The 26,758-nt window shown below is 53.7% G+C and overlaps 2 protein-coding genes across 6 annotated transcripts in view; both read left to right on the forward strand.

The window, feature by feature from the left end:
- Positions 1-6,954, forward strand: part of LOC140897490 (uncharacterized) — a 61,951-nt gene extending 54,997 nt beyond the window's left edge. Inside the window, 1 exon segment of the mRNA XM_073310219.1 lies at positions 1,337-6,954. Within this exon segment, the coding sequence (XP_073166320.1) occupies positions 1,337-3,432 (2,096 nt within the window). The 3' untranslated portion in view covers positions 3,433-6,954.
- Positions 6,955-12,433: 5,479 nt separating this feature from the next.
- Positions 12,434-22,999, forward strand: LOC140898389 (uncharacterized). 5 transcript variants are annotated; one of them, XM_073312161.1, is made up of 4 exons: positions 12,434-12,701; positions 14,189-14,315; positions 15,344-15,457; positions 15,826-22,999. In XM_073312161.1, the coding sequence occupies exons 2-4, from the start codon at positions 14,189-14,191 to the stop codon at positions 18,369-18,371; spliced, it is 2,787 nt and encodes a 928-aa protein (XP_073168262.1). In that variant the 5' UTR covers positions 12,434-12,701; the 3' UTR covers positions 18,372-22,999. The 5 variants fall into 5 exon arrangements, with proteins under 5 accessions (XP_073168262.1, XP_073168264.1, XP_073168265.1 ...); XM_073312163.1 differs by having other exon boundaries at positions 15,829-22,999; XM_073312164.1 differs by lacking the exon at positions 15,344-15,457.
- The last annotated feature ends 3,759 nt before the right edge of the window (positions 23,000-26,758 follow it).

Raw genomic sequence — 26,758 nt, forward strand, 5'->3', positions numbered from 1 at the left:
TTGGCATGGCCCCAGCTGTGGCTGCTTCCCCAATCAGCCTAGCTTGGCTGCTTTTAACCCCTGTTCTCCAGGAGTGGGGCAGCTGCCGCACTACTATCAGACAGAAACAAGCAAAGAACCAGACAGAGACCATATAGATAAACAATAGCAAAGCAGGGACCATAAAGACAAACAGTAAAGAAGTACGGATTTCACAATCACAACTGTTGATAAGTGATTCCTTGCCAGACAGAATGCTGTCAAACTAAGTTTTCTGTAAACATCTTAAGATCTGTTTCTTTATCTGGTGGTGGTGGGTGCTATTAGGACAGGATCTACTTCTTAGCAGCCCAATATTTCATTGTTTTGATATAATTTAGAGGGAATGTGACTTTCTGCTTCTTGGCTCATGGCTCCTGCTGTCCTAATGGGGCTGCAGAAAAAGGCATCAGACCCTACATTAACTGTAAGGAGATTCATCCCCGACTTTACTTCCCTGGGAGTATGGGGATATGGAGGCAGAGTCCAATTTCTGAAGGCATATCTACACTACAATCTTAAGTCGACCTATGTTAGGTCAACTTACAGCCACCACAGTAATTACTGCTGTAGCTGATGTCCACGCTCCCCTCCTTCTGTCGGTGGTTTGTGTCTTCACCAGAGCGCTTCCACTGTCTGAAGAGGGGCAGCTTGGGGAGCTGAGAGCCATGAGCTGGGGGAAGCTGCCTGGGGCTTCTTGCCTCCAGTGGAGAGATCTGTGCCCGGAGTCCAGTTGGCTGCTGTGCTCTCGGTGGGGAGCCGAGAGTGAGGAGGGCAGCCAGGCTGCCAGCAGGGAACATGGCACCTGGACTGGTGGGGCAGCAGGGCTTTTAGTGGGGAGTGGAGAGCATGGGCGGTAGCCCAAGCCAGAAGCCCAGGTGGTAGCCCGGCTTGGAGCAGAGAGCTGGCAGCAGCCCAGCTGTGGAGCTAGGAGTCTGGCTTTCTTGTCCATTTCAAAGCTCCAGCAGAGCCGTCAAATTGACAAGACAGCCAACAGCCCATGTAAGGAACGCAGTGTCTACAGAGACAATGCGTCTCCCTCGCTACACCGACCTAAGCCCTACACCTCTCCTGGAGGTGGAGTTGTTATGTGGGTGTAGTAGGGCACTTCCACTGGCAGGACAAGGCTCTAGTGTGTACGCTGACATAATTAGGTCGATGTAAGCTGCCGTACATCGACCTAACTGTGTAGTGTAGACCAGCCCTCAGTCTCCCCAACAGTTACCATGTTGTGTTTTCCCCTCTGTGCTGTTCCCTGTTCTGTCCTTTCTTCCCATCACAGGGAATTATTTTTGTCTGGATTCTCTCTCTCTCCCAGCAGTTGATGAGGCTATGATGAGTGAGAACAAGGAGAAGAATTCACAGCAGGAAGATCCTGATCAAGTGGAACTGCAGGGGAACTTTTGGAGAAGAGCCGAAGGGAATTTTTCCCAGTCCTTGGACCAGGGCAAAGCTTGGAGAAGTCAGCAGAGGTCAGAGAGGCAGCTGGGAAACCACCCAATAAAGAAAGAGAAACAATCCATTGAATGTGGGGTAGGATGCAAGGACCCCAAGAAAACCACAGACCCACAGACAAATCCCAAGGAAGAAAAACGCTATAAATGTCTCAGCTGTGGGAAAAGCTTTAATCAGAAATCAAACCTTATCACTCATCAGAGAATCCACACAGGCGAAAAACCCCATAAGTGCTTGGACTGTGGGAAAAGCTTCAGCCAGAAATCATCCCTTATTATACATGGGAGAAAGCACACGGGAGAGAGGCCTTATAAATGCTTTGAGTGTGGGAAATGTTTCAATCAGATCTCAAACCTGACTACACATCAGAGAATTCATACAGGGGAGAAACCTCATAAATGCTTGAAATGTGGCAAAAGGTTTAGTCAGAGATCAGCCCTGGTTACACATCAGAGAATCCATACGGGAGAGAAACCCCATAAGTGCTTGGACTGTGGGAAAAGTTTTAGTCAGAGATCAGCCCTTATTACACATCAGAGAATCCATATGGCGGATAAAATGTATAAATGTCTCAAATGTGGGAAAAGTTTCAGTGTGAAATCAGCCCTTATCATGCATCACACAATCCATGCAGGAAAGAAACTTCATAAATGTTTGGATTGTGGGAAAAGTTTCCGTGACAGCTCAAACCTCACTAAACATCGGAGAATCCACACAGGAGAGAGAATGTATCAGTGCCTCGACTGTGGGAAAAGCTTCAATCGGAAATCGAACCTTCTTACCCATCGGAGAACCCACACAGGAGAGAAACCCCATAAATGCTGGGAATGTGGGAAAAGCTTCAGTCAGAGATCATCCCTTATGAAACATGTGAAAATCCACACAGGAGAGCGGCCGTATAAATGTCTTGAGTGTGGGAAATGTTTCAATCAGAACATAAACCTTATTACGCATCAGAGAACGCACACGGGAGAGAGACCCTACAAGTGCCTGTACTGTGAAAAAAGTTTTACTGTGAGATCAGCCCTGATTACACATCAGAGAATCCATACAGGAGAGAAACCCCATAAGTGCTTGGACTGCGGGAAAAGTTTTAGTCAGAGACCAGCCCTTATTACACATCAGAGAATGCATACAGGAGAGAAACCCTTTAAATGTCTCAATTGCGGGAAAAGTTTCACTGTGAGATCAACCCTTATTACGCATCAGGCAATCCACACAGGAAAGAAATCCCATAAATGTTTGGACTGTGGGAAGAGCTTCAGTCAGAGTTCATCCCTTATTAAACATGGGAGAATGCACTCGGGAGAGAAACCCTACATATGTCTTGAGTGTGGGAAAAGCTTTAGTCAGAGATCGTCTCTTATTATACATGGCAGAATGCACACGGGAGAGAAACCCTATAAATGTCTTGAGTGTGGGAAATGTTTCATTCAGAGGTCAAACCTTGTTACACATCAGAGATCCCACTCGGGAGAGAGACCACATGAGTGCCTTGACTGTGGGAAAAGTTTCAAAGTGAGATCAGCCCTTGTTACACATCAGAGAATCCACACGGGAGAGAAACCCCATACATGCGTGGACTGCGGGAAAACTTTTAGTCGCAGATCAGCCCTTATTACACATCAGATAATTCACACTGGAGAGAAGCCCCATAAATGCGTGGACTGCGGGAAAAGCTTCAATAACAGTTCAAATCTTACTAAACACCGGAGAATTCACACAAGAGGGAGAGACTCTAGAAATACCTCAGATGCAGGAAAAGATTCAATCCGAGCTCACACATTATTACCCATCAGCAATCCACAGAAGAGGGAGAACTTGAATGTGGGGGAATCTTCAGTTGGTGCTCCCACAGAATCAAGCATTGTCCGCTCCACTCAACTTCAAGCAGAGCTAACGCCGGGTTGGACATCAGAGACTCCTCCACGCAGCAGGGAAATTCTGTCAGGGCCCTGACTGGGGCTGGCCATGGTGACAAACCCATTTCCTCGTTCCCACACACATCAGGAATATTTGGCTCCCAAGGATCCAGCTGCCCATCCCCCTGCCATGGAGTTGAGGAGAAGGACACTTGGGCCAGGCCCCACCTTCACTCTACACACCTGTCCCTATCTCCCATCTTCCACCAGCCTTTGCACTGGGCTCCCCCACTTACCTGGAGCTGTTCCTTAACTCCTCCCCTCCCCGAATCCCCCAGAGCGCTGGACTCTCTGGGATCAACCGATAAGGGACCAGGCCGATGGGTTATGGGGAGGACACTGCGGATTGAATGGTTGAGGCTGGTGGCACTGGGAAGCAGGGGGAGCGGGGTGCTGGGCTGCTGAGTGTTTGGGGATGATGGGATAAGAGGCGAGGGAGAGCACAGGGGTAGAGAGGTGCTGCCTCTCTTCACTCACCCCCTCTGCCCCTTCTCCCTGCCCCCGCTGCATTCAGACAGCACCACTGAGAGAGGCTGATTCCCACAGACTGCGGCGGGTTCTCAACCTATTTACCATTGTAGGCTGCATATGTGGCCCATAATGCATTATGTGGACCGCATCCAATACTACCTGTATGGCCCTGAGGATGTCATGTGGGCTGCAGCTGTGTGCTGATCGGGCCGCAGGTTGAGAACCACTGCCACAGGGCCTTTCGTGGGAGGCCTGGAGATCCCACCTCTGCCTCCGCAGCATCAGCCTCCGAGGGCCTGTCTACGGTAGGAAACGTGGTCAGCATCAGCCAGCTCGTCTCCTCTGACCCGCCCGCACTCATCCTACCCTAGACTGAGCCTGAGCATCTAATTCCTTCGGACCTCACCATTAGCAGAGTGATTGCTAGAGTCACTGAGTTCCCCCTCTGGGGTTGCTGGACCAATCTGTCCAGTGTGGGTGATGAGAGCCATTGAACCAAACTGTAAACCCTGGATATGATGGAAACCACTTCAAGCCAGGGGGTGCAGCAGCATCCCTCATTCCGGCACCTGTGCCTGGGGTAGGTTCTCTCATTCCTAGATAGTCTATCATTACTCCAGGCCCTGCTGAAAAGCATTTAGTGTTTGTACGTTTTTTCCCTTATGGGCCAGAAGTAAACAGATACTACAGAAGTGGGAGCAGGGACAGTGAAATGTGGTGTTTTAGCTTCTGTTTTATTTGTGAGCGACGGGGAGAGTCTGAGGGATTCCCTCCTTCCCCCATCACCCTCACGCTCCACAGGGACACAGCAGCCTCTGTCCAAACCTTGCAGAGTTTATCCCAGGGCTGGACAAACTACCGCCCATGGGCCGGATCTGGCCTGCTGGGGAGCAGGTGCTGGGGCTTGTCCCCCTCTGGAGCTCTTGCTGGGGAGTAGTGTTCGGTGCTGCTCCACATGGCTCCCAGAAGCAGCAGCATGGCCCCCCTGCAGCTCCTACATGTAGTGGCAGCCAGGGGGCTCCACTCTGCACACTGCCCCTGCCCCAATTGCCGCCCCTGCAGCTCCCATTGGCCAGGAAGCGCAGCCAATGGGAGCTGCGGGGGCAGTGCCTGCAGACAGGGCAGCATACAGAGCTGCCTGGCCGCGTCTCTGTATAGGAGCCGGAGAAGGGATATGCCGCTGCTTCCAGGAGCTGCTTGAGGTAAGCGCTGCTTGAAACCTGCACCCCATAGCCTCTCCCCAATCCCCTGTCCCAGCCCTGATCCCCCTCCCGCCCTCCAAACCCCTCGATCCCAGCTCAGAGCACCCTCCTGCACCCCAAACCTTTCATCCCCAGCTTCACCCCAGAGCCTGCACCCCTAGCCAGAGCCTTCATCACCCCTTTGTCCCAGCCCAGAGCATGCTCCTATACCCCAAACGCCTCATCGCCAACCCCACCCCAGAGCCTGCACCCCCAGCCGGAGCCCTCACCCCCACCACCCTCCCGCCCTAGCCTGGAGCCCCCTCCCACACCCTGAATTCCTCATTTCTAGCCCCACACTGGAACCCACACCCGCACCCAGAGCCCTCACCCCCTCCCATACCCCAACCCCAATTGTGTGAGCATTCAAGGCCTGCTGTACAATTTCTATTCCCAGATGTGGCCCTTGGGCCAAAACGTTTGCTCACCCCTAGTTTATCCTCCTCATTCTGCCCCTCCACCTCACAAAGTGTCATTTGCCGCAGTGTTCTTAGCTCTCCGTGCTTAGGAATGACCGTTTGATTTCCCTGATCCTAAATCAGACTTCTGAGGGCTGGAGAAGAAAGCACAGATTGAGCTTTCTGTGTTTATTGCTGTTTCCATATATTGGTAAAAATTCCTTCCAGGCTTTTTCTAGGGTAGTTCAGGTCATTTGTAGATGGGAAGTTGGGCTTTCTTTCTTTCTTTCTTTCTTTCTTTCTTTCTTTCTTTCTTTCTTTCTTTCTTTCTTTCTTTCTTTCTTCATGCTAAAACTTTTGTAACTAACAACCATAAGGTGTGAAATAAAGCAGGCTTAGCCAGTTCAGAGGGAAATGGGTAAATTTATTTTCCTGATATAGAGTCTTAAGATTCTCTGGGATTTCACCTTATGAATGTGAAAGTGATTTATAGACACCCTGGACTGTGGGTTATTCTCTGTTCCTACAGGCTGTTTGGTCACGTACTTTGATATTAGTTTAGCTTGACAGGATGTAGCTCAGATTTATTGAGGAAATCACAAGACAAACGATTGTCAGAATAGTCTTTTGTATATTTCATTTTAACCTTGTCATGTGATTTTTGCGTGGTTTGAACAATGACAATGATCAATATCTATCCCACAGACACTGAGGGTGAGCACTAGATTTAAACTCTGAGATGCAGACTGAAATGGGGAAAGAATTTACTGCCTGATCCCTGCAGTGATGTGAGATCCAGTCAGTAGAGAGAGAGGATGGGAGATGGGGGGAACAGAGCTGGTAAACTGCTGGGTTTGCTCTTGAGAGCCAGACAGCTGAGGTTGAGAACTGTGAACTCACTACACCAGTGCCAGAGAGAGACAGGAATTCTCCTACCAGTGCTGGGCAAAGCTGTCCCTGAAGTCTAAAGGGCTACAGATGACACCCCAAGAGGTGTGATGGGAAAGGGGGAGGGTCTCCTGCTTGCTGAGAGGATGAGGCTGGGCAGAAGGGAGAAGGAAGCCAGGGAAATGAACAGGTCTGGCCAGCCCTAAAGCCTGATCAACCCAAAGAGAGCCTGTTGGCCCTGCTGGTCTTCTCCTCACCTACCGCAGTCTCCTGTGTGTGGACTATAGACACACTCTGGGCTCCACGCACCCCGCATGGCTTCCCTCAAACCTGAACTCCCCATGTTTCCTGCTCTGGAACATTTGCTTTTGTGACTGGGTCCCAGCATTTCTCGTGAACTGTCTGTGCTTTTCTACCAGCTTTAACTCATTCTTCTCTCCCTGGTGCCCACGGGAGCTGGGAACAGCGCTGGGCTGGGCTGTGCCGAACCTTGGGATGGGTGGGGATGGTTATATTTTCTTTCTTGCTTTCAAATAATAAAGTAGAAATTAACTTCTCAAATTCCCAGTGTCCTTTGTCTCGACTAAAGGATCCCAGCGGCCGTCTGGGAAGCCACTAGCCCCAGCCTTCACCACCTCAGACTACAGATGCTAGAACTGCCAACTCGTTGGTTTTCTGAATCTTCTGTGGGTCAGTGGGGAAAATCCATCTGCAGAGGCAGTCCCCTCTGGCCAACATTTCCCATTCGCCCACCTCCTGCAGGAGGGGAGTTAATCAGCGTGGAGAGGTGGGTGTTTTTTAATCTGGGTGGAGCAGTTGTGGAGAGGAATGATAAATTTTGTAAAGGGCTTCTCGAGCTGCTATAAAAAGTGCTGTTGAGAGCTAGGTATGTTTTCATTTAGTTGTAGCCGAGCAAAGGGAGGCCGTACACCCAACACAATGGTTTTTGTCTCTTGGATGCGATGTCATGGGCGGTGGGTATCAAAGGCCAGGGCAGGCTACACCTCCCCTAATCCAGGGTGTGGCCCCGCCCATGTTCCACCTGAAGGCCCCGCCTCCCTCCCCCTCTTCCCTGAAGCCGGGGTGGGGCTCAGCTCCAACTGATGGCCTGGAGCTTGGGCCCCCCAGCTGCCAGGGGCTGGTGCTGCCCTGGGCGGCTTGGGCCAGCCCGGGGCGGGGGTCAGTCCAGTGGCTCACCTCAGAACTCAGGCCAGCCGGTGGCTTGGGGCGGCTGGGGCTCCTCCAGCAGCGGGGGGGCTTGGAGCTCCACCTTGGGGGCACCCCTGGCGGAAGGGGTGGGGCTGGCGGATTAGCCTCCCCAAAGGGGGTGTTCTCCTGCCACCTATGCATAATGTAATAATTTTGCTGCAACTGGTGAATTAAAAAAAAAAAAAGAAAAGTCAGGGAGTGTTCTAGGTACCCCTCAGGAGAAGGCTGGTTTATTGGGTGAACATCAGAAACTTCTAAAGGGACATGGGATGGCATCTGGTAACTAGACCGTTCTGCTTCAGCCTGGTCTGCAATTGTCTAGAGACCAAAGACCCGGCTGATGGCAGCTACTAAGGCCTGGATCCACAAAGAGACTAGAAAAATCAATCAACGTGATCTAGAAAGCCTGACTCAGTCACCCAGTCTCCCTATACAAAGCATGGGGAGAGAGAGGGGCCTATGAATGGGATCCACAAAAGCCAGCATGCTAGGCAGGGAGCTGCCTAAGACAGCCAAGGGGAGATGCTGAGGAGAGGGTATGACTTAGTCCTCGCTCCTCTAATGGAGATAAACTTCTCCCTGCAGCTCAGGTTTCGGGGCTTTGTAACACAAAGGCCCAGGGGAAAAGGCTCACTGTTCAGTACAAGCAACTCCTGTCCCACACCTGACAAACTCACTACACTTAATATTTTCCTGGTATTTATCCATAAGGGGTAGCATGTGAGATCTCTCCTGAAAGCTTATAATGTGTTGTTTCAGAATAGGAGTATGTGTTGATACTCATAAATATTGCAAGATGCATGTATAGGTGATAGAGAAGTAATAACGTAACTATATTGAAAGTTATCCCTTTATGGTGTTGGAGTGGAAGAGAGTCACCAGGGAATCCCTCGTTTTGGTGACAGCCCATTTAAATTGGAGTGAGTTTTTCCTGGCTAGCCCATTATGCAATGAGTTGACCGACTGTCCACCATTGCGCCTATTCAGAAAATGAATGGAAAACCATCAAAGCTGATCTATAAACACTGAAAGGTTGTGACAGTGACAAGGAGGATCTGACAGCGAGGGGATCACCCTGCCTGGGAAGAAAGACAAAAGACCGATTCAGTGTGTCACAAGACACTCTGCATCCAGTCACAGAAACGGGATACTTCCTGGATGACTGGGGGCTGGCTCCTTGGCCCTTGCAAACACTGTGAAAGACTGACCTTTCGGGTGACGATCTGTTTTATCAGGTAGAAAATGTAACTTTTAGTGAGCGTAGGCCCTTGTCCCAGGCAGGTGAAACTGGCCTACTGCCATTGTGATGCTGTGGGGTTCAACCCAGACCAGTGAGGGGTTGTCACCACTTGTGTTGGGTCAGATCCTCCTGAGCGCACTCACAGAACTTTAGTAAGTCTGCTGCTCTCTTAAAGAGACAGTGCACAGCCCCACCCTGTTAGTTAGCTGAGGACTCACACGGCACTGAGATGGTTTGTTGTAAAACTAAAACTGAATTTATTCCCAGGGAACCTAGGATTAAGGGATGTCCAGCAAGTGTGAAAAAGCGAGGAGAGGTTACACAGAAAACGTGCTTTCTAGTGTGTACATTTATCTTCAGTGAATCTGAGCCTTGTGTCTCAGCATGTTTCTCGCCTAGATTCAGTATCTGGGGACCTTCAAACCCCTTAGCTGGAAGATTCCACCTTTCACAGGTGTACAGGAGCTCGGCCCGCTTTGATCTGCCCAGCAATGTGTGCCAAGCTGGCTTTGTGGCCTGGTTATAGCTTCCAGAGTTCAATGACCTCGCCTCAGGAGGCTGGAAGGTTTCTTGGAGCTGTGGCTTCCATCTCCCATTGAGAGTGGGAAGTGCCATCTTCCACTTTGGTTGACATTGTCTCCCCTTGGTGTAAATGTAATTTCATTGCCCTCGCTCTATTTACATTGCAGACAGGTTCAGGCAGGCGGAAGAACCACATTCCTTTATCTGGGGCAAGATGACTTAAGCCTGACAGCCAGGTTTTTAAGAACATATTCCTGCTCATGTATATGCACGTACCTCATGCAAGAATATCACTGAGCAGTGAGTTTGTAGTTTTCCAATGCTATACGACACAGCACCTTTTAGATCCACATTATGGCAACAGTGAGTTGGGCTGATTAAGCCAGCTAAAACTGCTCAATACCAGGGAGCCCCTTGGCTTCTGGCATTGGGATGCTCTCAGGGTCAAAGGGATCCTCCAGGGGCTGGAGTGGGTCTATTCTTAGCTTGCAGGGCTGGTATAGCCCGGGGAGGGGGGCCCTCCAGTGGTGAGAGGCTGGTTGTGGTTGGGGCTAACACCCAGCTGGCACAGGCAAGATTCCTGGCATCGGAGGCAGCTGGAAGTGAGGTGAATCCCAGCCCTGGGCGCACTCAGCAGCCTCCCAGCACCTCTTTCTGCCTGCGAATGTACCGCTGGGAACCCCTCTGCTGGAGTCAGGTGGCCTAGGTGCCTGCCTGTGAGAATGAGTTAGGCAGATGTCAAGCTGCAAAAAACAGCCAGAGGAGAGTGTGTGTGTGTGTGATCCCTCCCTTAAGCATGTAGCCCAGGAGTCAGAGTAATCATCCAGATGTGGGAGGCCCAGGTTCAATTCCCTCCTCTGCCTGATGGGGAGAAAGGATTTGAACAGGGGGCTCCCAGTGCTCTCACCTCTGGGCCATGGGATCTTCTGATGTGGGGGTCCCTTAATCTCTCCTGCCGAACCTGTGACACTTTGGAGGAGTCTTTACAGAGTCCTTGGAAAAGAGGACTGGACCCCCACAGGTGGGTACCCCACCACTGGCCTGCCAGAGTTGTTCTCTCCCCAACAGGGACCCTGCTGGGGGAGCAGCAGCTGCTCAGTTCAGGCTCCCAGGTCTCAAGGGAGGAGGCAGCAGCATGTGACCCCGGATGAAAAACTGAGACACAGATCCTGCCATGGATCTACCAATCCAGTGCTCTGGAACAGGCCCCGCGAGGACCTCTGCAGTGTACCAGCCCCGCTCTGCGGGTCTCACTCTTTCCTGACCGCAAGCCACTTAGTTTCACCAAACCCTCAGCTCCCTTCCCACCCAGCAAGTCCACCTGAGTTGGACACCCGAGGGAGACTTGTACACCCAAAGGGAGTAACACACCCCCACCTTCAGCATCGGACTGGACTCTCAGCCAGTGTCGGGAAAGCAGGAGGGATAGATATAGATTTCTGGAAGACATAGAGCATCCGTGGTTAGCACAGAGATCAGAAAGTTACAGCATGGTCCCTCTTGGCCAGCCTAGAGCACACAGTCCTCCAGCCTCTCTTTCGTCCCAGTTCCAGAAAGTCTAAAGCCTCCAACAGCCCACACTTAACAACCCCTGACCTGGGCCCTCCTCAGTCCTTTGTTCTTGTCCCTGGGCAGACCTTGTTCCCTAGTCCTCCTCCTCATCCCTTTGTTCTCCAGCTGGTCAAACAGGACTGGCTTACTGGGGAGGGGAGGAGGGCCATCCATGGTTGTTAGGTGCTAAGTACCAAATGTCTGGGCAATTCAAGTGGCCATTGTGTTCTCAGACTCTCCATGGACATGGAGTGCAGACATCTAGGCATCAGTCACAGCTGGATCTCTGCAGAGAGTAAACAACCTTTCCCGGACACCTAGTTAACAAGTATAGGGGAAACTGAGGCACGGACACTTTTCATACAAAAATATTACAAAAAATTCCCACTGTGTCACACCTCTTCCCCCTTCAAAGCCAAACTGAGTGGGGATCACTTTAGCCAGTGAGCTGGGGAAGAACAGGTACCCCTTTCTGGGACAAAGCATCCACTATACGAGCGCACCCTTCTCTCTTTGAACAGGGACCAGACCCCTCTGGACATAACAGTGACTGAATAACTCCCCTGCAGGCCCCCAGCCTGGGACAGATCAAGTGCAGTTAGGGCTGAATTAAGGCATAGGCAACCTAAGTATAGGCCTAGGGCCCAAGGCCTGCACCCCATTCTGGGGGGGGGAGGGTGCATGAGGCCAAAGTTGAACGAGTGGCAATGTGACCTCCCATGCACCAGGTCACAACACAGCTCACTCCATTTTGTCCCCCATGCCATGCTCCCTGTCCTATTGGGGGGGGGGGGGGGAGTGTTAATGAGGCCAAAGCTGAGTGGGCAGAGCACCAGCCTCTGAGCCAGATTAGCTAGAGCTTCACCGCTGATATGCAGGTGTGCGACAGGTAGCTGCTGTCAGTGTCCTCAGGGGGGAGCCAGCCGGGAGAGGGGCAGAGGGGATCCCTAGTGCCGGGGGGAAGACATGAAGGGCTTTTGCCTAGAGCCCAGGGATGGATTAATCCGGCCCCACAAATAACTCCAGGAAACCTGGTGGCAAAGCTCTGACAGCTCCATGGAGTGAAGGGAGCAGAGCCGGTAGCTCCGGCCCAGGACTGGTAGCCAGTGAGCGTGGGGTGCAGACAAGAAACCAGCTCTGGCCAACTGCTCCCTGTGCCCGTCTGTTACCAGAGAAAATCATACACAGTGTCAGTGTCACCGAGAAACGCGGTCTACAGGTCTATCTCTGGGCTGCCTCTCCAGGACCAGGACCCCCATCATCCCTGTGTCCATGTAGACATTGGGGACTCTCTGGAACAATCCCCAGTCTCTGTAGAAACCCCCCCTTCTGCCTGCTCTCTGGGATTGTCTCTTGTCTGTTTGCCCAATGGTACATTTGCTTCTATGCATGACGCTCCCTTAATGCGGGGAGAAGCTGCCCGCGCCCAGGGCAGGTGGGGTCCCCAGGGGGCAGGATCTGGGGCAGGGGCCTGCAGATCGGTGGGTTGATCGCTAGGACCCAGGAGCGGCTGGGGGGCGGCTCTGGGGGGAGGATCGCGGGGCTCAGGCCCGGCCGCAGGAAGTGACTCGCAGCCGCTGCGGGGACTCTGGCTCCCGGCGAGATCCCCGCGCCCCGGCGGCTGGTGCTGGGAGCCCGGAGCCCGGGCTGCAGCCGGGAGAGGGGAACCTCCAGCCGGGCCCTGCCCGCTGCTCCCCGGGAGCCTCTCCCAGGGCAGAGCCCCCAGCCCGGCCAGGGCCCCTTCCCGGCCCGGCCCCTGCCCCGGGGGGCCCCGCTCGGAGGGAAGGTAAGAGAGACCCGCCCCCCCCCCGTCACCCCGAGGCTGCAGGGGGCGGGTTTGGCCCCGGGCTGCTCCCCGCGGAGCCGGCTGCGATTCCCTGCCCCGGGCCCGGGAAAGCTGCCGCAGCCCCCGGTGTGCGCGGGGCGGGGGGAGCCCGGCCGGGCCCTGCTGGGGGTGGGGCTGGGACACCTGAGGGGTGGGGCAGAGGAGGGGGCAGAAGATGGCAGGGAGGTGAGATCAGGGGGTATTGAGGGGGGAACAGGGATGTGTGAGGCCGGGGGCAGGAGGGGGATGGGATGGGGGCGGGGGGAGGTGGCTCTAAGAGGGGGCAGGAGGGGGATGGGATGGGGGCGGGGGGTGGCTCTAAGAGGGGGCAGGAGGGGGATGGGATGGGGGCGGGGGGGTGGCTCTAAGAGGGGGCAGGAGGGGGATGCAGGGGGCAGGATGAGACGGGGGCTGGGCTGTTGTTCCACTGCAGGGAGGTTGGGACGATTCAGGGTGATCAGGGGGCAGGGGGGGAATTATGGGGCTAAGGGGAAAGAGGCTGGAATGGAGGGAAGACATAGGGGGCTCTGGGAGGGACAGGGGGGATGTGGGGAGGGGAGCCTGGGGGGAGACCGAGAACAAGAGGAAACTGGCTGGGGAAGGGAGAGCCCGGGGACAGGGAGAAGGCTGCAGGCAGAGGGGTGGGGAGAAATACAAGGCAGCTCCCCTGCCCCGTGGGGTAAGGGAGGGTGAGGGGGCTGCCCTGCCCAGCGGGGATTTGTTCCCCTACAAATGGTCAAACTAGCAGTGGGGGATGGGCAGGGTGACCGTCCCTCCCGAACTGGGCAGGACAGTCCTGAAGTGCAGAGTTCAAGTCCCGGTCCTGGGCTGAAGGACTCCTGGACACCATTTGTCCCGGATTCCCTGGGCCAGGGCTCTGCGCCTGCCCGAGGCTCCGGGAAGGGAAACGGCTGTGATGGAGCCAGCTCAGGCAGGGGATTTTCAGGGAGCTGCAGGGGGATTTGCTGTACAGGGGGAGGGGCAGGACAGGGTGTGACACATTCAACTTGGAGCATGATTTTCTGAACAGGCCCATTGCCAGGTGGGGGGAGGGGGGAACATTCCCCCCATTTCTGAACCAGGAAACACCCCCCTGGGCAGGGCTGGGAAAAGTGACCAGACTCCCAGTGCTGGAGCCTGACCCCACTGGCCAGAGGCTGCTGTGAAATAGGAAGGGAAGCTGTCGGGATTCCTGTCCCTGCCCCCGGCTTAAGCTCTGCTTCCCGTCTCAGCCTGTGGCTGGCAGGCGAGTGGGAAATGAGAAGACCCTGCCCTGCTTCGTCTGCTGGGGGGGACAAGGAGCTCTCACCTTCTCCCCATGCCTTAAAGCCTCCTGGCTGCTCTGAGCAGGGTGGGGGTGGGATTCTGCTTCTGTGGGCCTCCTCCCCTGTGACTAGAGGGATTGTGGCTGGGGCAGCAGGTGCTGAGTGGGGGAACTGATGTTTCAGATGCCGGTGACCTTCGAGGAGGTGGCTGTGTATTTCACCGAGGGGCAGGGGGCTCTGCTGGACCCCGCTCAGAGAGCCCTCTACAGGGACGTCATGCAGGAGAACCATGAGACGGTGACCTCGCTGGGTAAGAGATTCCTGTGGCCTCAGCTAATGGAAGCCGTGGGGTCTGTGTGTCTGAATCTGGTCACGTTCTTCCCTGGTCTGTTAGATTGGAGGAGGAGGGTCGCATAGTCCACAGCTCCAGTGCACATAGGCGCCGACTCCGTGGGTGCTCCTGGGCTGGAGCCGCAACGGGGAAAAATTAGTGGGTGGTCTGCACCCTGTGGCAGCCAAGCTCCCCTGCCCTACCTCCTACTCTCCCCCGAGCTCGCCGCGTCCCCGCCCCTCCGCCTATCTCCCAGCGTTTCCCGCCCGGCTGCTGCCAAACAGCTGTTTGAACGCTCTGGGAGGGGGGGAGGAGCACAAATGTGGCGCACTCAGGGGAGGAGGTGGGGAAGAGGCGGGGCCAGGGTGGGGATTTGGGGAAGGAGTTAGAATAGGGGAGGGGTGGAGTTGGGGTGGGGACTTTGGGGAAGGGGTTGAAATGGGAGGCGAGGAAGGGGTGGAAAGGGGCGGGGCCTCATGGAAGAGGTGGAGTGGGGATGGGGACAGAGGCAGAGGGGGGTGTCGAGCACCCACGGAAAAGAGGGGAAGTCGGCGCCTATGCCAATGTGAGAGAGACTTGCGTCTCAAGACCCCATTCAAGGGAACAGGGGAGTCAGAAATGGACAGGCTAACTCATTCCCATCTCTCCAGCTGTCCAGGGGCCAGAAGCAGGGTATTGCCCTGTCTGTAATATTTCTCCTTCACACACCGTTCACCTTGCTCCATCTGTGGGGAGGGCTCTAGGTTCTGCAAGCTTGGAAATAGGCAGGAGTTTAACACCTGAACTGTGTCTGTGTGTCAGGAAGTACCCCAGAGCGCATCTACCCTGAGACCTCCTAGTGAGGGGGTAAAAAGAACCCTCACCCCCAAATGTCTGCTGCTCTCAAGGGGTCTGAGTTACCACAATCCCATGTAGCGTCAGGTTAATCTCGGGGAATGTTCCTTGTGAGAAATACTCTACCAATGCTCCATGCACCCTGAGCTTCCCTGATTTCACTCCCTGAGCAGGATTTCCCATTCCCAAACCTGACCTGATCACCCGGCTGGAACGAGGGGAAGAGCCGTGGGTCCCGGATCTCCAGGTCTCTGAGGAAAGTGGGAGCCCGAGAGACACCCACACAGGTGAGGAGTCAGGGAAACTGAGACAGAACCCTCTGGCGAGTGAAGGAAAAAGCTGGGACTCCCAAAACGTGCCGTGAGCGAGAGCCCCCAGTTCTGCCCCATCTCACCCAGATCAGGGCTGCAGTCAGCAGGTGTTGTATCATCAAGGCAAATATCAGTCATGGCTTCCCACCCATCTTGTTAACTGTCGGGAATTTCCTCCCTGACTTTCCTTCCCTGGGAGTGTTTGGGTGGGATGTGGAGGCAGAATCCAATGTCTCCATCTCCCCAACAGTCACTGTGTGGTGTTTTCCCTCTTTGCTATTCCCCTTTCGGTCCTTTCTCCCCGGCACAGGCAGTGACTCCTGTCTGGGTTCTCTCTCTCCCAGCAGGTGAGAGGACAGTGAGTGAGAACAAGGAGGAGAATCAGCAGCAGGAAGGTCCTGGGCAAGTGGAACCCCAGGAGAGGTTTTTGAGAAAAGCTGAAGAGAATTTTTCCCAGGGCTTGGAGCAGGGAAATACCTGGGGAGATCGACACAGCTCAGAGATGCAGCTGGGAAACCATCCCAGGAAGAAACTGGATAAATCCACTGGATGTGGCAGAGGATGCAAGGATCCCAAGGAAACCACAGTCCAGCAGACAAGTCACAATGAAGAGAAACCCTACAACTGCGTTGACTGTGGGAAAAGATTCCGTTTCAGTGCAAACCTTCTTAGACATTGGAGAACCCACACAGGAGAGAAGTCCTATGAATGCTTGGACTGTGGGAAAAGCTTCCGTGAGAAGTCAAACTTTATTACACACCAGAGTCTGCACACAGGAGAGAAACCCTATAAATGCCTTGAGTGTGGGAAAAGTTTTAGTCAGAGGTCATATCTTATGTCACATCACAGAACCCACACAGGAGAGAAGCCCTATAAATGCTTGGACTGCGGGAAAAGCTTCAGTAGGAAGCTATGTCTTATTGTACACCAGAGACTGCACACAGGAGAGAAACCCTATAAATGCTTTGAGTGTGGGAAAAGTTTTAGGCAGTGGTCACAGCTTATGTCACATCACAGAACCCACACAGGAGAGAAGTCCTATAAATGCTTGGACTGTGGGAAAAGCTTCAGTAGGAAGCTATGTCTTATTGTACACCAGAGAGTACACACAGGAGAGAAACCCTTTAAATGCCTTGAGTGTGGGAAAACTTTCCGTCACCGCTCAAACCTTATTAAGCATCAGAGAATCCACACAAGCGACAAACCCTATAAATGCCTCGACTGTGGGAAAAGTTTCATTAACAGAATAAAACTTACTAGTCATCACAGAATCCACACAGGAGAGAGACCCCATAAATGCTTTGACTGCGGGAAAAGCTTCATACACAAGTCAAGACTTATTGTACATCAGAGAGTCCACACAGGAGAGAGACCCTTTATATGCTGTGAGTGTGGGAAAAGTTTTATTCGGAGCGCAGAGCTTATTAGACATCAGATCACCCACACAGGAGAGAGACCCTTTAAATGCCGTGAGTGTGGGAAAAGTTTTAATCATAACTCAGCGCTTATTACACATCAGCGAACCCACTCAGGAGAGAGACCCTATGGATGCCTTGAGTGTGGGAAAGGTTTTATTGAGAACTCAGCGCTTACTAGACATAGGAGAATCCACACGGGAGAAAGACCCTATAAATGCCAGGAGTGTGGGAAAAGTTTCAGTGTGAAATCAACCCTTAATACACATCAGAAAACCCACACAGGAGAGAAACCCCATAAATGCTTGGACTGTGGGAAAAGCTTCATTCAGAAGTCAAAACTTAGTGTACACCAGAGAGAACATACAGGAGAGAGACCATATAAGTGCCTTGACTGTGGGAAAACTTTCATTAAGTGCTCAGACCTTATTAAGCATCAGAGTATCCACACAAGCGACAAATCCTATAAATGCCTCGACTGTGGGAAAAGTTTCACTGACAGAATAAAACTTACTAGTCATCAGAGACTCCATACAGGAGAGAGCCCCCATAAATGCTTTGACTGTGGGAAAAGATTCATACACAAGTCCAGGCTTATTGTACACCAGAGAGTGCACACAGGAGAGAGACCCTTTCAATGCCGTGAGTGTGGGAAAAGTTTTAGTCAGAGTGCAACGCTTATTACGCATCAGCGAACCCACACAGGAGAGAAGCCCTATGGATGCCTTGAGTGTGGGAAAAGTTTTATTGCAAGTTCAGCCCTTACTAACCATAGGAGAATCCACACGGGAGAAAGACCCTATAAATGCCACGAGTGTGGGAAAACTTTCCGATACCGCTCAAACCTTACTAAACATGGGAGAATCCACATCGGAGAGACACATTATAAATGCCTTGAGTGTGGGAAACGTTTTGCTGACAGAACAAAACTTACTGTTCATCAGAGAATCCACACAGGAGAGAGACCCCATAAATGCTTAGACTGTGGGAAAAGCTTCATTCAGAAGTCAAAACTTATTCTACACCAGAGAGTGCACACAGGAGAGAGACCCTTTAAATGCTTGGAGTGTGGGAAAAGCTTCATTGAGCAGTCACAACTTATTCTACACCAGAGAGTGCACACAGGAGAGAGACCCTTTATATGCTGTAAATGTGGGAAAAGTTTTATTCGGAGCACAGCGCTTATTACACACCAGAGAACCCACTCAGGAGAGAGACCCTATAAATGCCTTGAATGTGGCAAAAGTTTTAGTCAGAGCTCAAATCTTATTGCACATAAGAGAACCCACACAGGAGAAAGACCGTATAAATGCTTGGACTGTGGGAAAACTTTCAGTCAGCGCCCACACCTTACTAAACATGGGAGAATCCACACAGGAGAGAGACCTTCTAAATGCCTTGACTGTGGGAAAAGCTTCAGTAAGACCTCAGAGCTGACCAAACATCAGAGAATGCACAAGGGTGAGAGACCCTAGGAATAGCTTGGCTGCAGGAAAAGATTCAATTTGACTTCATACTTCAGTGACCCACACAACAGAGACCTTGAATGTGGGGGAAGGTTCATTTGGTGCTCCTGGAGTATCAGGCATCCGCAAATCTGCGCAGGGAAGAAATTTCTGAGATGTTCTCAGTGTGGAAAATGCTCCAAGTGGAGTTAACACCATGTTGGACATCAGAGACTCCTCCACACAGCAGGGAAATTCTCTCAGGGCCCTGACTGGGGCTGGCCATGGTGACAAACCCATTTCCTCGTTCCCACACACATCCGGGGCATTTGGCTCCCAAGGACCCAACTGCCCATTGTTGGGGTGAGGATCCAGCAGCAGCCGAGCATCAGCTGGTCAGTGACCCTCTGGGTCTGCCTGGTCTAAGCAAACCCCAGGCAGAGGAGGAGAAGCCCTGATCAGCCCCTCCTCCCTGCTGCAGCCCTGGCTGCTGAGCTGATGGGCCACAGGGCGGGTAAGGGAGAGAGAGAGAGAAACTCCTCCGGCCGCTTCCTCTGCCTGGCTGAAGTTCCCCCCCTCTCCCATCCCCTCCCAGATGGGATCCCCCTGCCATGGAGAGGAAGAGAAGGATACTTGGTCCAGGACCCACCTTCACTCTAGACCCCTGTCCCCATCTCCCAGCCGCTTCACTCTAGACCTCTGTCCCCAATGCACCAGCTGCTGGTCTGGGCTCCACCATTTACTTGGGGCTGTTCCCTGCAGGGGGAGTGTCCCTGGGGGCTGGTAACTCCTCCCTCCCCAAATCCCCCAGGGTGCTGGGCTCCGGGGATCAACCATTAGGGGACCAGGGTGATGGGTTATGGGGAGGACACTGGGGGCTGAATGGTTGGGGCTGGTGGAACTGGGAAGCAGGGGGAGCTGGGTGCTGGGCTGTCGAGTGTTTGGGGATGATGGGATAAGAGGCGAGGGAGAGCACAGGGGTAGAGAGGTGCTGCCTCCTCACTCTCCCCTTCTGCCCCTTCTCCCTGCCCCCGCTGCATTCAGACAGCACCATTAGCAGAGACTGATTCCCACAGGGCCTTTTGTTGGAAGTCTGGATTTCCCACCTCTGCTACAGCAGCATCAGCCTCTGAGAGGGAAGCAGCGTTGCCTAGTGGATAGAGCACTGGCCTGGGGCTCAGGAGACCTAAGCTCTGTTCCCAGCTCTGCCAGCAGCTTGCACGGTGACCTGACACAAATCTGTGCCTTCCAGAGAGGGAATAAATGGGGAGTGATGATATCAGCCTCCGAGTGGTTGGGATTAGCTAGTGCGTCTCCTTTGTTCCTCCTCTCCTTTTTTTATTCTAGACTGACCCTGAGCAGTTTATTCCAATCGTTCATTAGCAAAGTGATTGTTAGAGTCACTTAGTGGCCCCTTTGGAGTGAGATTGTCTCATTCCCAGACATCCTCACCTTGCTCCATGTTATGCTGAAAAACATTTAATTTTTTGTGCTGTTTCTCCCTTATACACCAGAATTCAATAGATTCTATAAGAGCTGGAGCAGGGCTAGTAAAATAATGTGGTGTTTTAACTTCTGTGCTATATGAGGGGGATGGGGTGAGTCTGGGGGATTCCCTCCTGCCCCCATCAACCTCACACATCTTCTCTCACAGAGCAGCCTCTGCCCAAGCCGTGGAGAGTTTATCCTTTTCCCTTTCTACCCCTCCACCTTCATGTGTGTCATTTACCAGTGTCCTTTGCCCACCATGCTTAGGAATCAGGCTTTGATTTCTTTGATCCTCAATCAGGCCCCTGGGTGCTGGAGAAGAAAATGTCACATTCCTGAAGGGGGAATTCAAATGAACCCCAAAGCACGGTTTGAGCTGCAAGCCCAGCCTCCAGGTATTGGTAAAGTGACATCTGGAGTTTTTCCAGCTAAATCCAGATCATTTGCAGATAGGAAGTTTTTGATTGTCTTTTTTTCCTCTTTTATGATGATGATGCTGCTGCTGCTAAATCTTTTGTCAATAACAAAGCCAGATAATGCAGTGGTGCTGAGTAAAGCAGCTTCAGGCTGATCAGAAGGAAATGGGTAAATTTGTTCTCCAGATTTTGAGTCTTAAGATTCTCTGGATTTCACCTCATGAATTTGGGAAAGTGGTTTGTAGCCCACCCTGCATTGTGGATTTCTTTCTTTCCCGAAGGCTGTTCTGTCACATATTTTGATATTAAATTAGTTTGACAGGTATGGGCTGTGGGTGAACCCCCACTTTGGGGAAGCTAGCCTGCTGGCCCCACCCCTCCTCCCGAAGCTCTGCTCCCCCCGCACACTAGAGCCCCCAAACCAAACCCCCCGATACCAGAAGGAGCCATGACACACACACACCATGACCAGAGGAGCCCCGGCTTGCCCACCCCAGGCCAGCCCCCAAAGGCCCAGCACCGGGCTGAGCGCCACACCAGGCGGCTCCCCCACACCGGGCCATGGCGGCCTAAGCACCTTTGCAAGCCGCTCCCCAACGAGCGCCAGGTTGAGCCGCTCCCACCCACCCCCCACCCGAGCAAGCACCAGGCCAAGCCGCTCCCCCACACCCACCCGAGCATGGGACCATTCCACTCCCTGCCCGAGTGCCAGGCAGAGCTGGTACCCTCCTCCCCGATCTGAGCCAATGGCCTCAGTGCCCAGCCAAGCCGCCTCACTCCCCCGCCCCCCCCTAGACTCCCATTCCCGCCGTTTGCTCACAGCGTCCCTCCTCACTGCCCCGCCCCTGAGGAGAAGCGACATGGTGAGCAGTGGGGACCTGTGGGGGGAGAGGTGGAGTGCAGGCAGGCAGGTGGCAGCACAAGGTGGTGGGTGGGTGAGTGGGGCCTCACGTCCCTCGGGGGTGCCTGCGCCAGGGAAGGGACCTCAAAAGACAAATGAGCACTTGCCAAAATAGTCCTTTTGATTTTCTTTTCACGTTTCCCTAGCCTTTGTCATGAGATTTTCTTGTTCTTTAATCAAAGAAAATGATCAGTATCTATCCACAAAAACACTGAGGGCGAGTGCTGGATACACACTCCAAGAGGCAGGGACTGAAACGGGGAAGGAAGTTGCTGCCTGATCCCTGCAGAGATGTAAGATACACTCAGGAGGGTGGGGGGATGGGGGGGTTGGACAGGGCCTTGTGTGACGTTACACCCCATATTCTTCATAGAAATATTGTTATGATATGACTATGGCATAGCGAAGATATGTTTTATGCAAGATGGGTCATGTGCGGTATCATTGAACGGGTTATGATCTACTGAATGTGTTTATCCAATTGGAAACATGTATCGTTTCTGTATCTGAAGTTAGGAATATTGACTATGTAACAATTACAACTGTGTGTGTATTTGGGGGAACACCCACCAGACAGTCGGCAATCAGCCTGGATGGGCCATTAAGAAGGACAATAGAACTTTCAAGACACTAATCTCCTGCCTTCCGGAGAAGCTTCCTGGGATGCTGCTTTGACCCTGCAAGGTCAGGTGATGAGGTCACCTGGTAAGGAGTCCCGCCTTGGACACTGCTGGTACTTTTCCACTAGAAACAAGGGATTCCCGCCTTATGTAAATTCTATTTAAGGCTGGGAAGTAAGGCAATCCGGGGTCTTCTCCACTGCCTGCCTGCCCGCCCAAGAAGGAAGACTGCTAAAAACACCTGGAGAAACAAAGGAACTAAGCAGGGGAAAGGCAAGGGCTGAGTCCAGGCTGAGACAGGGGTCTAGCCTGTAAAGAGACATAACTGGACCTCTGAGCTGTAGGAACTCTGCAACCTGCCTAAAACAACATTTAGGGTGAGAAGGTGGAAGTGGCCTATTCTCAACAGTTGCCAAGAAGGGGTGAATGTCAACAGGGGGGAAATTATTGTTTGTGGTGCTAACCTAATCACCTTGATTTGGCCTCATTAGCACTACATACAGTAATTTCCCCTCTGTTGACATTCACCCCTTCTTGTCAACTGTTGAGACTAGGCCACTTCTACCTTGATTCAATGGACCTCGTTAGACTGACCCCCCACTTGGTAAGGCAACTCCCATCTTTTCATGTGCTGTAATATATATTCTGCTTAGTGTATTTTTCACTCCATGCATCAGATGAAGTGGGTTTTAGACCACGGAAGCTTATGCCCAAATAAATGTGTTAGTCTCTAAGGTGCCACAAGGACTCCTTGTTGTTTTCGCTGATACAGACTAACACAGCTGCCACTCTGAAACCTAAGCTTAGTTTGTGTGGGTTTTTTTCATTTGTTTCATTTGCTCAGTAATCTGCTTTGTTCTGTTTGCTATCCTTTCTAATCACTTAAAATTTACCTTTTGTAGTTAATCAACTTATTTCTTGTTTATACCAAAACCCAATTTGTGCAATTCAGAATGGGGGAGAAAGCCGTGCATGTCTTCCTGCACATTGAGGGAGCGGGTGAATTTCATGGCTTATGCTATATGGATTTCTATACAGTGTAAGGTAATATAATTTTGGGTTTACACTCCACAGGGGGTGAGCACAGGAGTGCTGGCCATTGCCCAAGCTGAGTCCTCCCACCGAGAGCTGTTGCAGACTCTCTGTGAGCTGGGTGTTGGATGGGGTGGGGGTGGAGGATTTAGCTTTTATTTCTTGCTTTGAAAAGAATAAAGTTGAATTTAGTTTCTCAAACTCCCAGTGCCCCTTGTCTTGAATAATGGGGGGGAGGGAGAATGGTCTTTGATGGTCTCACTCAGACGCTGTCTGGCTGTCACCCATTGACGCAGCTGGGGAAAAGGCTGGTATCATTCTGGGGTGTGTTAACGTGAGTGTTGTAGGTAAGTTGTTGGAGGTCGTTGTCCTGCTCTGCTGGGCACTGGGGAGGGCGCAGCTGGAGTCCTGTGTCCGGTTCTGGGTACCACACGTTAGGAAAGATGAGGACAAATGGGATTGAGTCCTGAGGAGAGCAACAAAAGATGATCAAAGGTTTAGAAAACCTGACCGGTGGGGGAAGGTTAAAAGAGGTGGGTCTATTAGTCTTGAGAAAAGCAGACTGGTGATGATCTGCAGCCATGTTAAGGGCTGTTATATAGAGTTATACATATTATAAAATGAGGTAAATATCTAGATGAGTTGATGTACCCCCTGGAAGACCTTTGTGTACCCCCAGAGGTGCAACTACCCCTGGTTAAGAAGCAGTGCTATAAGTAAACAGGGCTTACAATGCTTAACCTACATGTTAGGGTTAAGGAGGGAGAGAGATAGCTAGTGTGACAGACCCAGACCAGTGGGGTACAGGAGTGTGGTCCTATTGGGATCCAGGACGTGGGGGGGCAGAGCTCGTCCACTACAAAAGGATCCCCCCACAGCCTAAGGGGGAGATCCACAGGGCCTGGAGAGCCAACTAATTACAGGGGACAACTAATGAAAAACAGGGACGGGAGTGCGGTCAAAGGGTCAAACGAAGGGAACCGGACGGGGACACCGAGCAGAGAACCCCGGACAGCGCCCACCGCTCCTCAAAGGCGTCAAGGGAGTTGGTGGACGCCGCCCAGAGGAACTCCGCTCGGAGGCGTGAACGGACAGAGGAGCGGAAATAGGCCCACAGTCGCAGGAGACTTCGTCGGCCAACCTCCTCACCCTGGTTTTATAGATGGCCGCTTTAGCCAGGGCCAGGAGGAGGTTGACCAGGAGGTCCCGCGACTTAGTGGGGCCACAGACAGGGAGTGCGTAGATAAGGAGGTGAGGAGAAAAGTGCAACCAAAACCGTAACAAAAGATTGGTGAGGAGCCGGAATAGGGGCTGCAACCTGGCGCACTCCAGATAAACGTGCGCCAGGGTTTCCCTCACGCCGCAAAAGGGGCAGGTGTCCGGAATGGAGGTGAACCACGCCAAATACACGCCCGTGCTCACGGCCCCGTGAAGGAGCCGCCAACTGATATCCCCGGCGGGCCTCGGCACTAAGGTGGAATAGAGGCTGGCCCACCGGGGCTCCTCACTCTCTAGAGGTGGCAGGAGGTCCCGCCACTTTGTGTCAGGGCGGGACGCGAGGGTGAGGACATGAAGGGTGTGGAGCACGAGCGTGTAGAGATGTCGTTTTGGCGCGGTCTGGAACCGGACCGGCTGCAGCTCACGCAGCCGGCTCACGGTGAAGGGGCGGGGGGGTCGGTCGGGTCTACGGGGCAGGGGCCCGATGAAAAGGTCCGGAGGGCCTGGGGTGGAGGGTGGGCGGGGCGCGCCCTCTCGCAGGACCCGGTCGAGGTAAACCCGAGCAGCGGGCGGCAAAGCGGCCCTCACCTCCTGAAGTACGTGCAGGGCAGTATGAGGTCTGGAGAGCCCCATGCGCTGAGCGAGCGTCAGGGGATCCAGCCAGTCTCCCTGTCCATCTCCGGAGCCGCTCTACCACCCTGTCCTCTAAACCGTGCCAGTTCTCCGGCGGAGACGGATGCGTGGCCGAAAGGTAAACGCAGAGATAGAGCAGCGGACTCGCGCTCCACCGGATGGCTTGAAGTGCGGGTGGGAGGGAGCTCGCCTGCCGCCAGTCCCCTACCACCAAGCCAGAGCTCTTGACCCAGTTGACCCGGGCGGAGGAGGCTGCCGAGTACACAGCCTGGCAAGCCTCCACCCGCGCCAAGTCGCCCGGGTCCTGGACCACGAGGAGCACATCGTCGGCGTATGCCGACAGGACCAGCCGCAGCTCCGGCTCCGGCACCCATAGCGCCCTCTCGCAGGACCCGGTCGAGGTAAACCCGAGCAGCGGGCGGCAAGGCGGCCCTCACCTCCTGAAGTACGCGCAGGGCAGTACGAGGTCTGGAGAGCCCCATGCGCTGAGCGAGCACCAGGGGATCCAGCCAGTCTCCCCAGTCGTAGTTCAGGAGGTCTCCGACTCTGGTGACTTCCGCCAGGACCAACCTCTGGCGCACCGGGGGGGACTCCGCCGCCTGCACACGGAGCTGGGGGTTGTGTAGCAGGGGCTCCGCGAGGAGGTCTTCCCCCAGGGAGGCCGCCACGGACCTGGTCGCTGCGAACAGTTTCCAGGTCCGGAGGAGGTCCTGGTAGAAGACCGGCAGCCCGGAGAGGTCTCGCGGAAGACCCCTCGGGTGGAGATAAAGGAGCTGCCGGTCATATCGGAGCCCTCGGAGGCGGCGCAAGAAGGCGTGCGCCAATGCGCTCCACGCCGGACTACCTGCACCATAAAGGAGCCTCTGCAGGGCCTGGAGGCGGAAGACGTGGACCTGAGTGCGGAGACACTTCAGGCCCTGCCCTCCCTCCTCCAGGGGCAGATGGAGAACCCCTGCAGAGACCCAGTGCTGTCCTGACCAGAAGAACTCCAGAACCAATTTCTGGAGATTGGCCAGGAAATCTGTGGCCGGAACCAGGGTGTTGAGCCGGTACCAGAGCATGGACAGGACCAGTTGGTTGAGCACCAGTGCCCGCCCTCGAAAGGACAGACACCGGAGCAGCCCTGTCCATCTCCGGAGCCGCTCTACCACCCTGCCCTCTAAACCGTGCCAGTTCTCCGGCGGAGACGGATGCGTGGCCGAAAGGTAAACGCTGAGATAGAGCAGCGGACCCGCGCTCCACTGGATGGCTTGAAGCGCGGGTGGGAGGGAGCTCGCCTGCCACCAGTCCCCTACCACCAAGCCAGAGCTCTTGACCCAGTTGACCCGGGCGGAGGAGGCTGCCGAGTACACAGCCTGGCAAGCCTCCACCCGCGCCAAGTCGCCCGGGTCCTGGACCACGAGGAGTACATCATCGGCGTATGCCAACAGGACCAGCCGCAGCTCCGGCTCCCATAGCGCCAACCCCGTCAACCTCCTGCGGAGGAGACAGAGGAAGGGCTCGATCGCCAGAGCGTACAGCTGGCCCGAGCAGGAGTGTGGTCCTATTGGGAATCCAGGACGTGGGCGGGCAGAGCTCGTCCACTACAAAAGGATCCCCCCACAGCCTAATGGGGAGATCCACAGGGCCTGGAGAACCAACCAATTACGGGGGACAACTAATGAAAAACAGGGACGGGAGTGCAGTCAAAGGGTCAAACAAAGGGAACCGGACGGGGACACCGAGCAGAGAACCCCGGACAGCGCCCACCGCTCCGCAAAGGCGTCAAGGGAGTCGGTGGACGCCGCCCAGAGGAGCTCCGCTCGGAGGCGTGAACGGACAGAGGATCGGAAATAGTCCCCGCAGTCGCAGGAGACTCCATCGGCCAACCTCCTTACCCTGGTTTTATAGATGGCCGCTTTAGCCAGGGCCAGGAGGAGGTTGACCAGGAGGTCCCGCGACTTAGTGGGGCCACGGACAGGGAGTGCATAGATGAGAAGGTGAGGAGAAAAGTGCAACCAAAACCGTAACAAAAGATTGGTGAGGAGCCGGAATAGGGGCTGCAACCTGGCGCACTCCAGATAAACGTGCGCCAGGGTTTCCCTCACGCCGCAAAAGGGGCAGGTGTCC

Source organism: Lepidochelys kempii, chromosome 14, assembly GCF_965140265.1.
Source record: "Lepidochelys kempii isolate rLepKem1 chromosome 14, rLepKem1.hap2, whole genome shotgun sequence".
NCBI classification, from domain to species: Eukaryota; Metazoa; Chordata; order Testudines; family Cheloniidae; genus Lepidochelys; species Lepidochelys kempii.

What these genes read in the sequence shown, in the direction of transcription:
- LOC140898389 (XM_073312161.1), top strand. Translation starts at nt 14,189, where the DNA reads ATGCCGGTGACCTTCGAGGAGGTGGCTGTGTATTTCACCGAGGGGCAG. An exon ending in TGAGACGGTGACCTCGCTGG is followed by an intron (nt 14,316 to 15,343) that starts GTAAGAGATTCC and finishes CTCCCTGAGCAG; the next exon opens with GATTTCCCATTCCCAAACCT. An exon ending in CCCGAGAGACACCCACACAG is followed by an intron (nt 15,458 to 15,825) that starts GTGAGGAGTCAG and finishes TCTCTCTCCCAG; the next exon opens with CAGGTGAGAGGACAGTGAGT.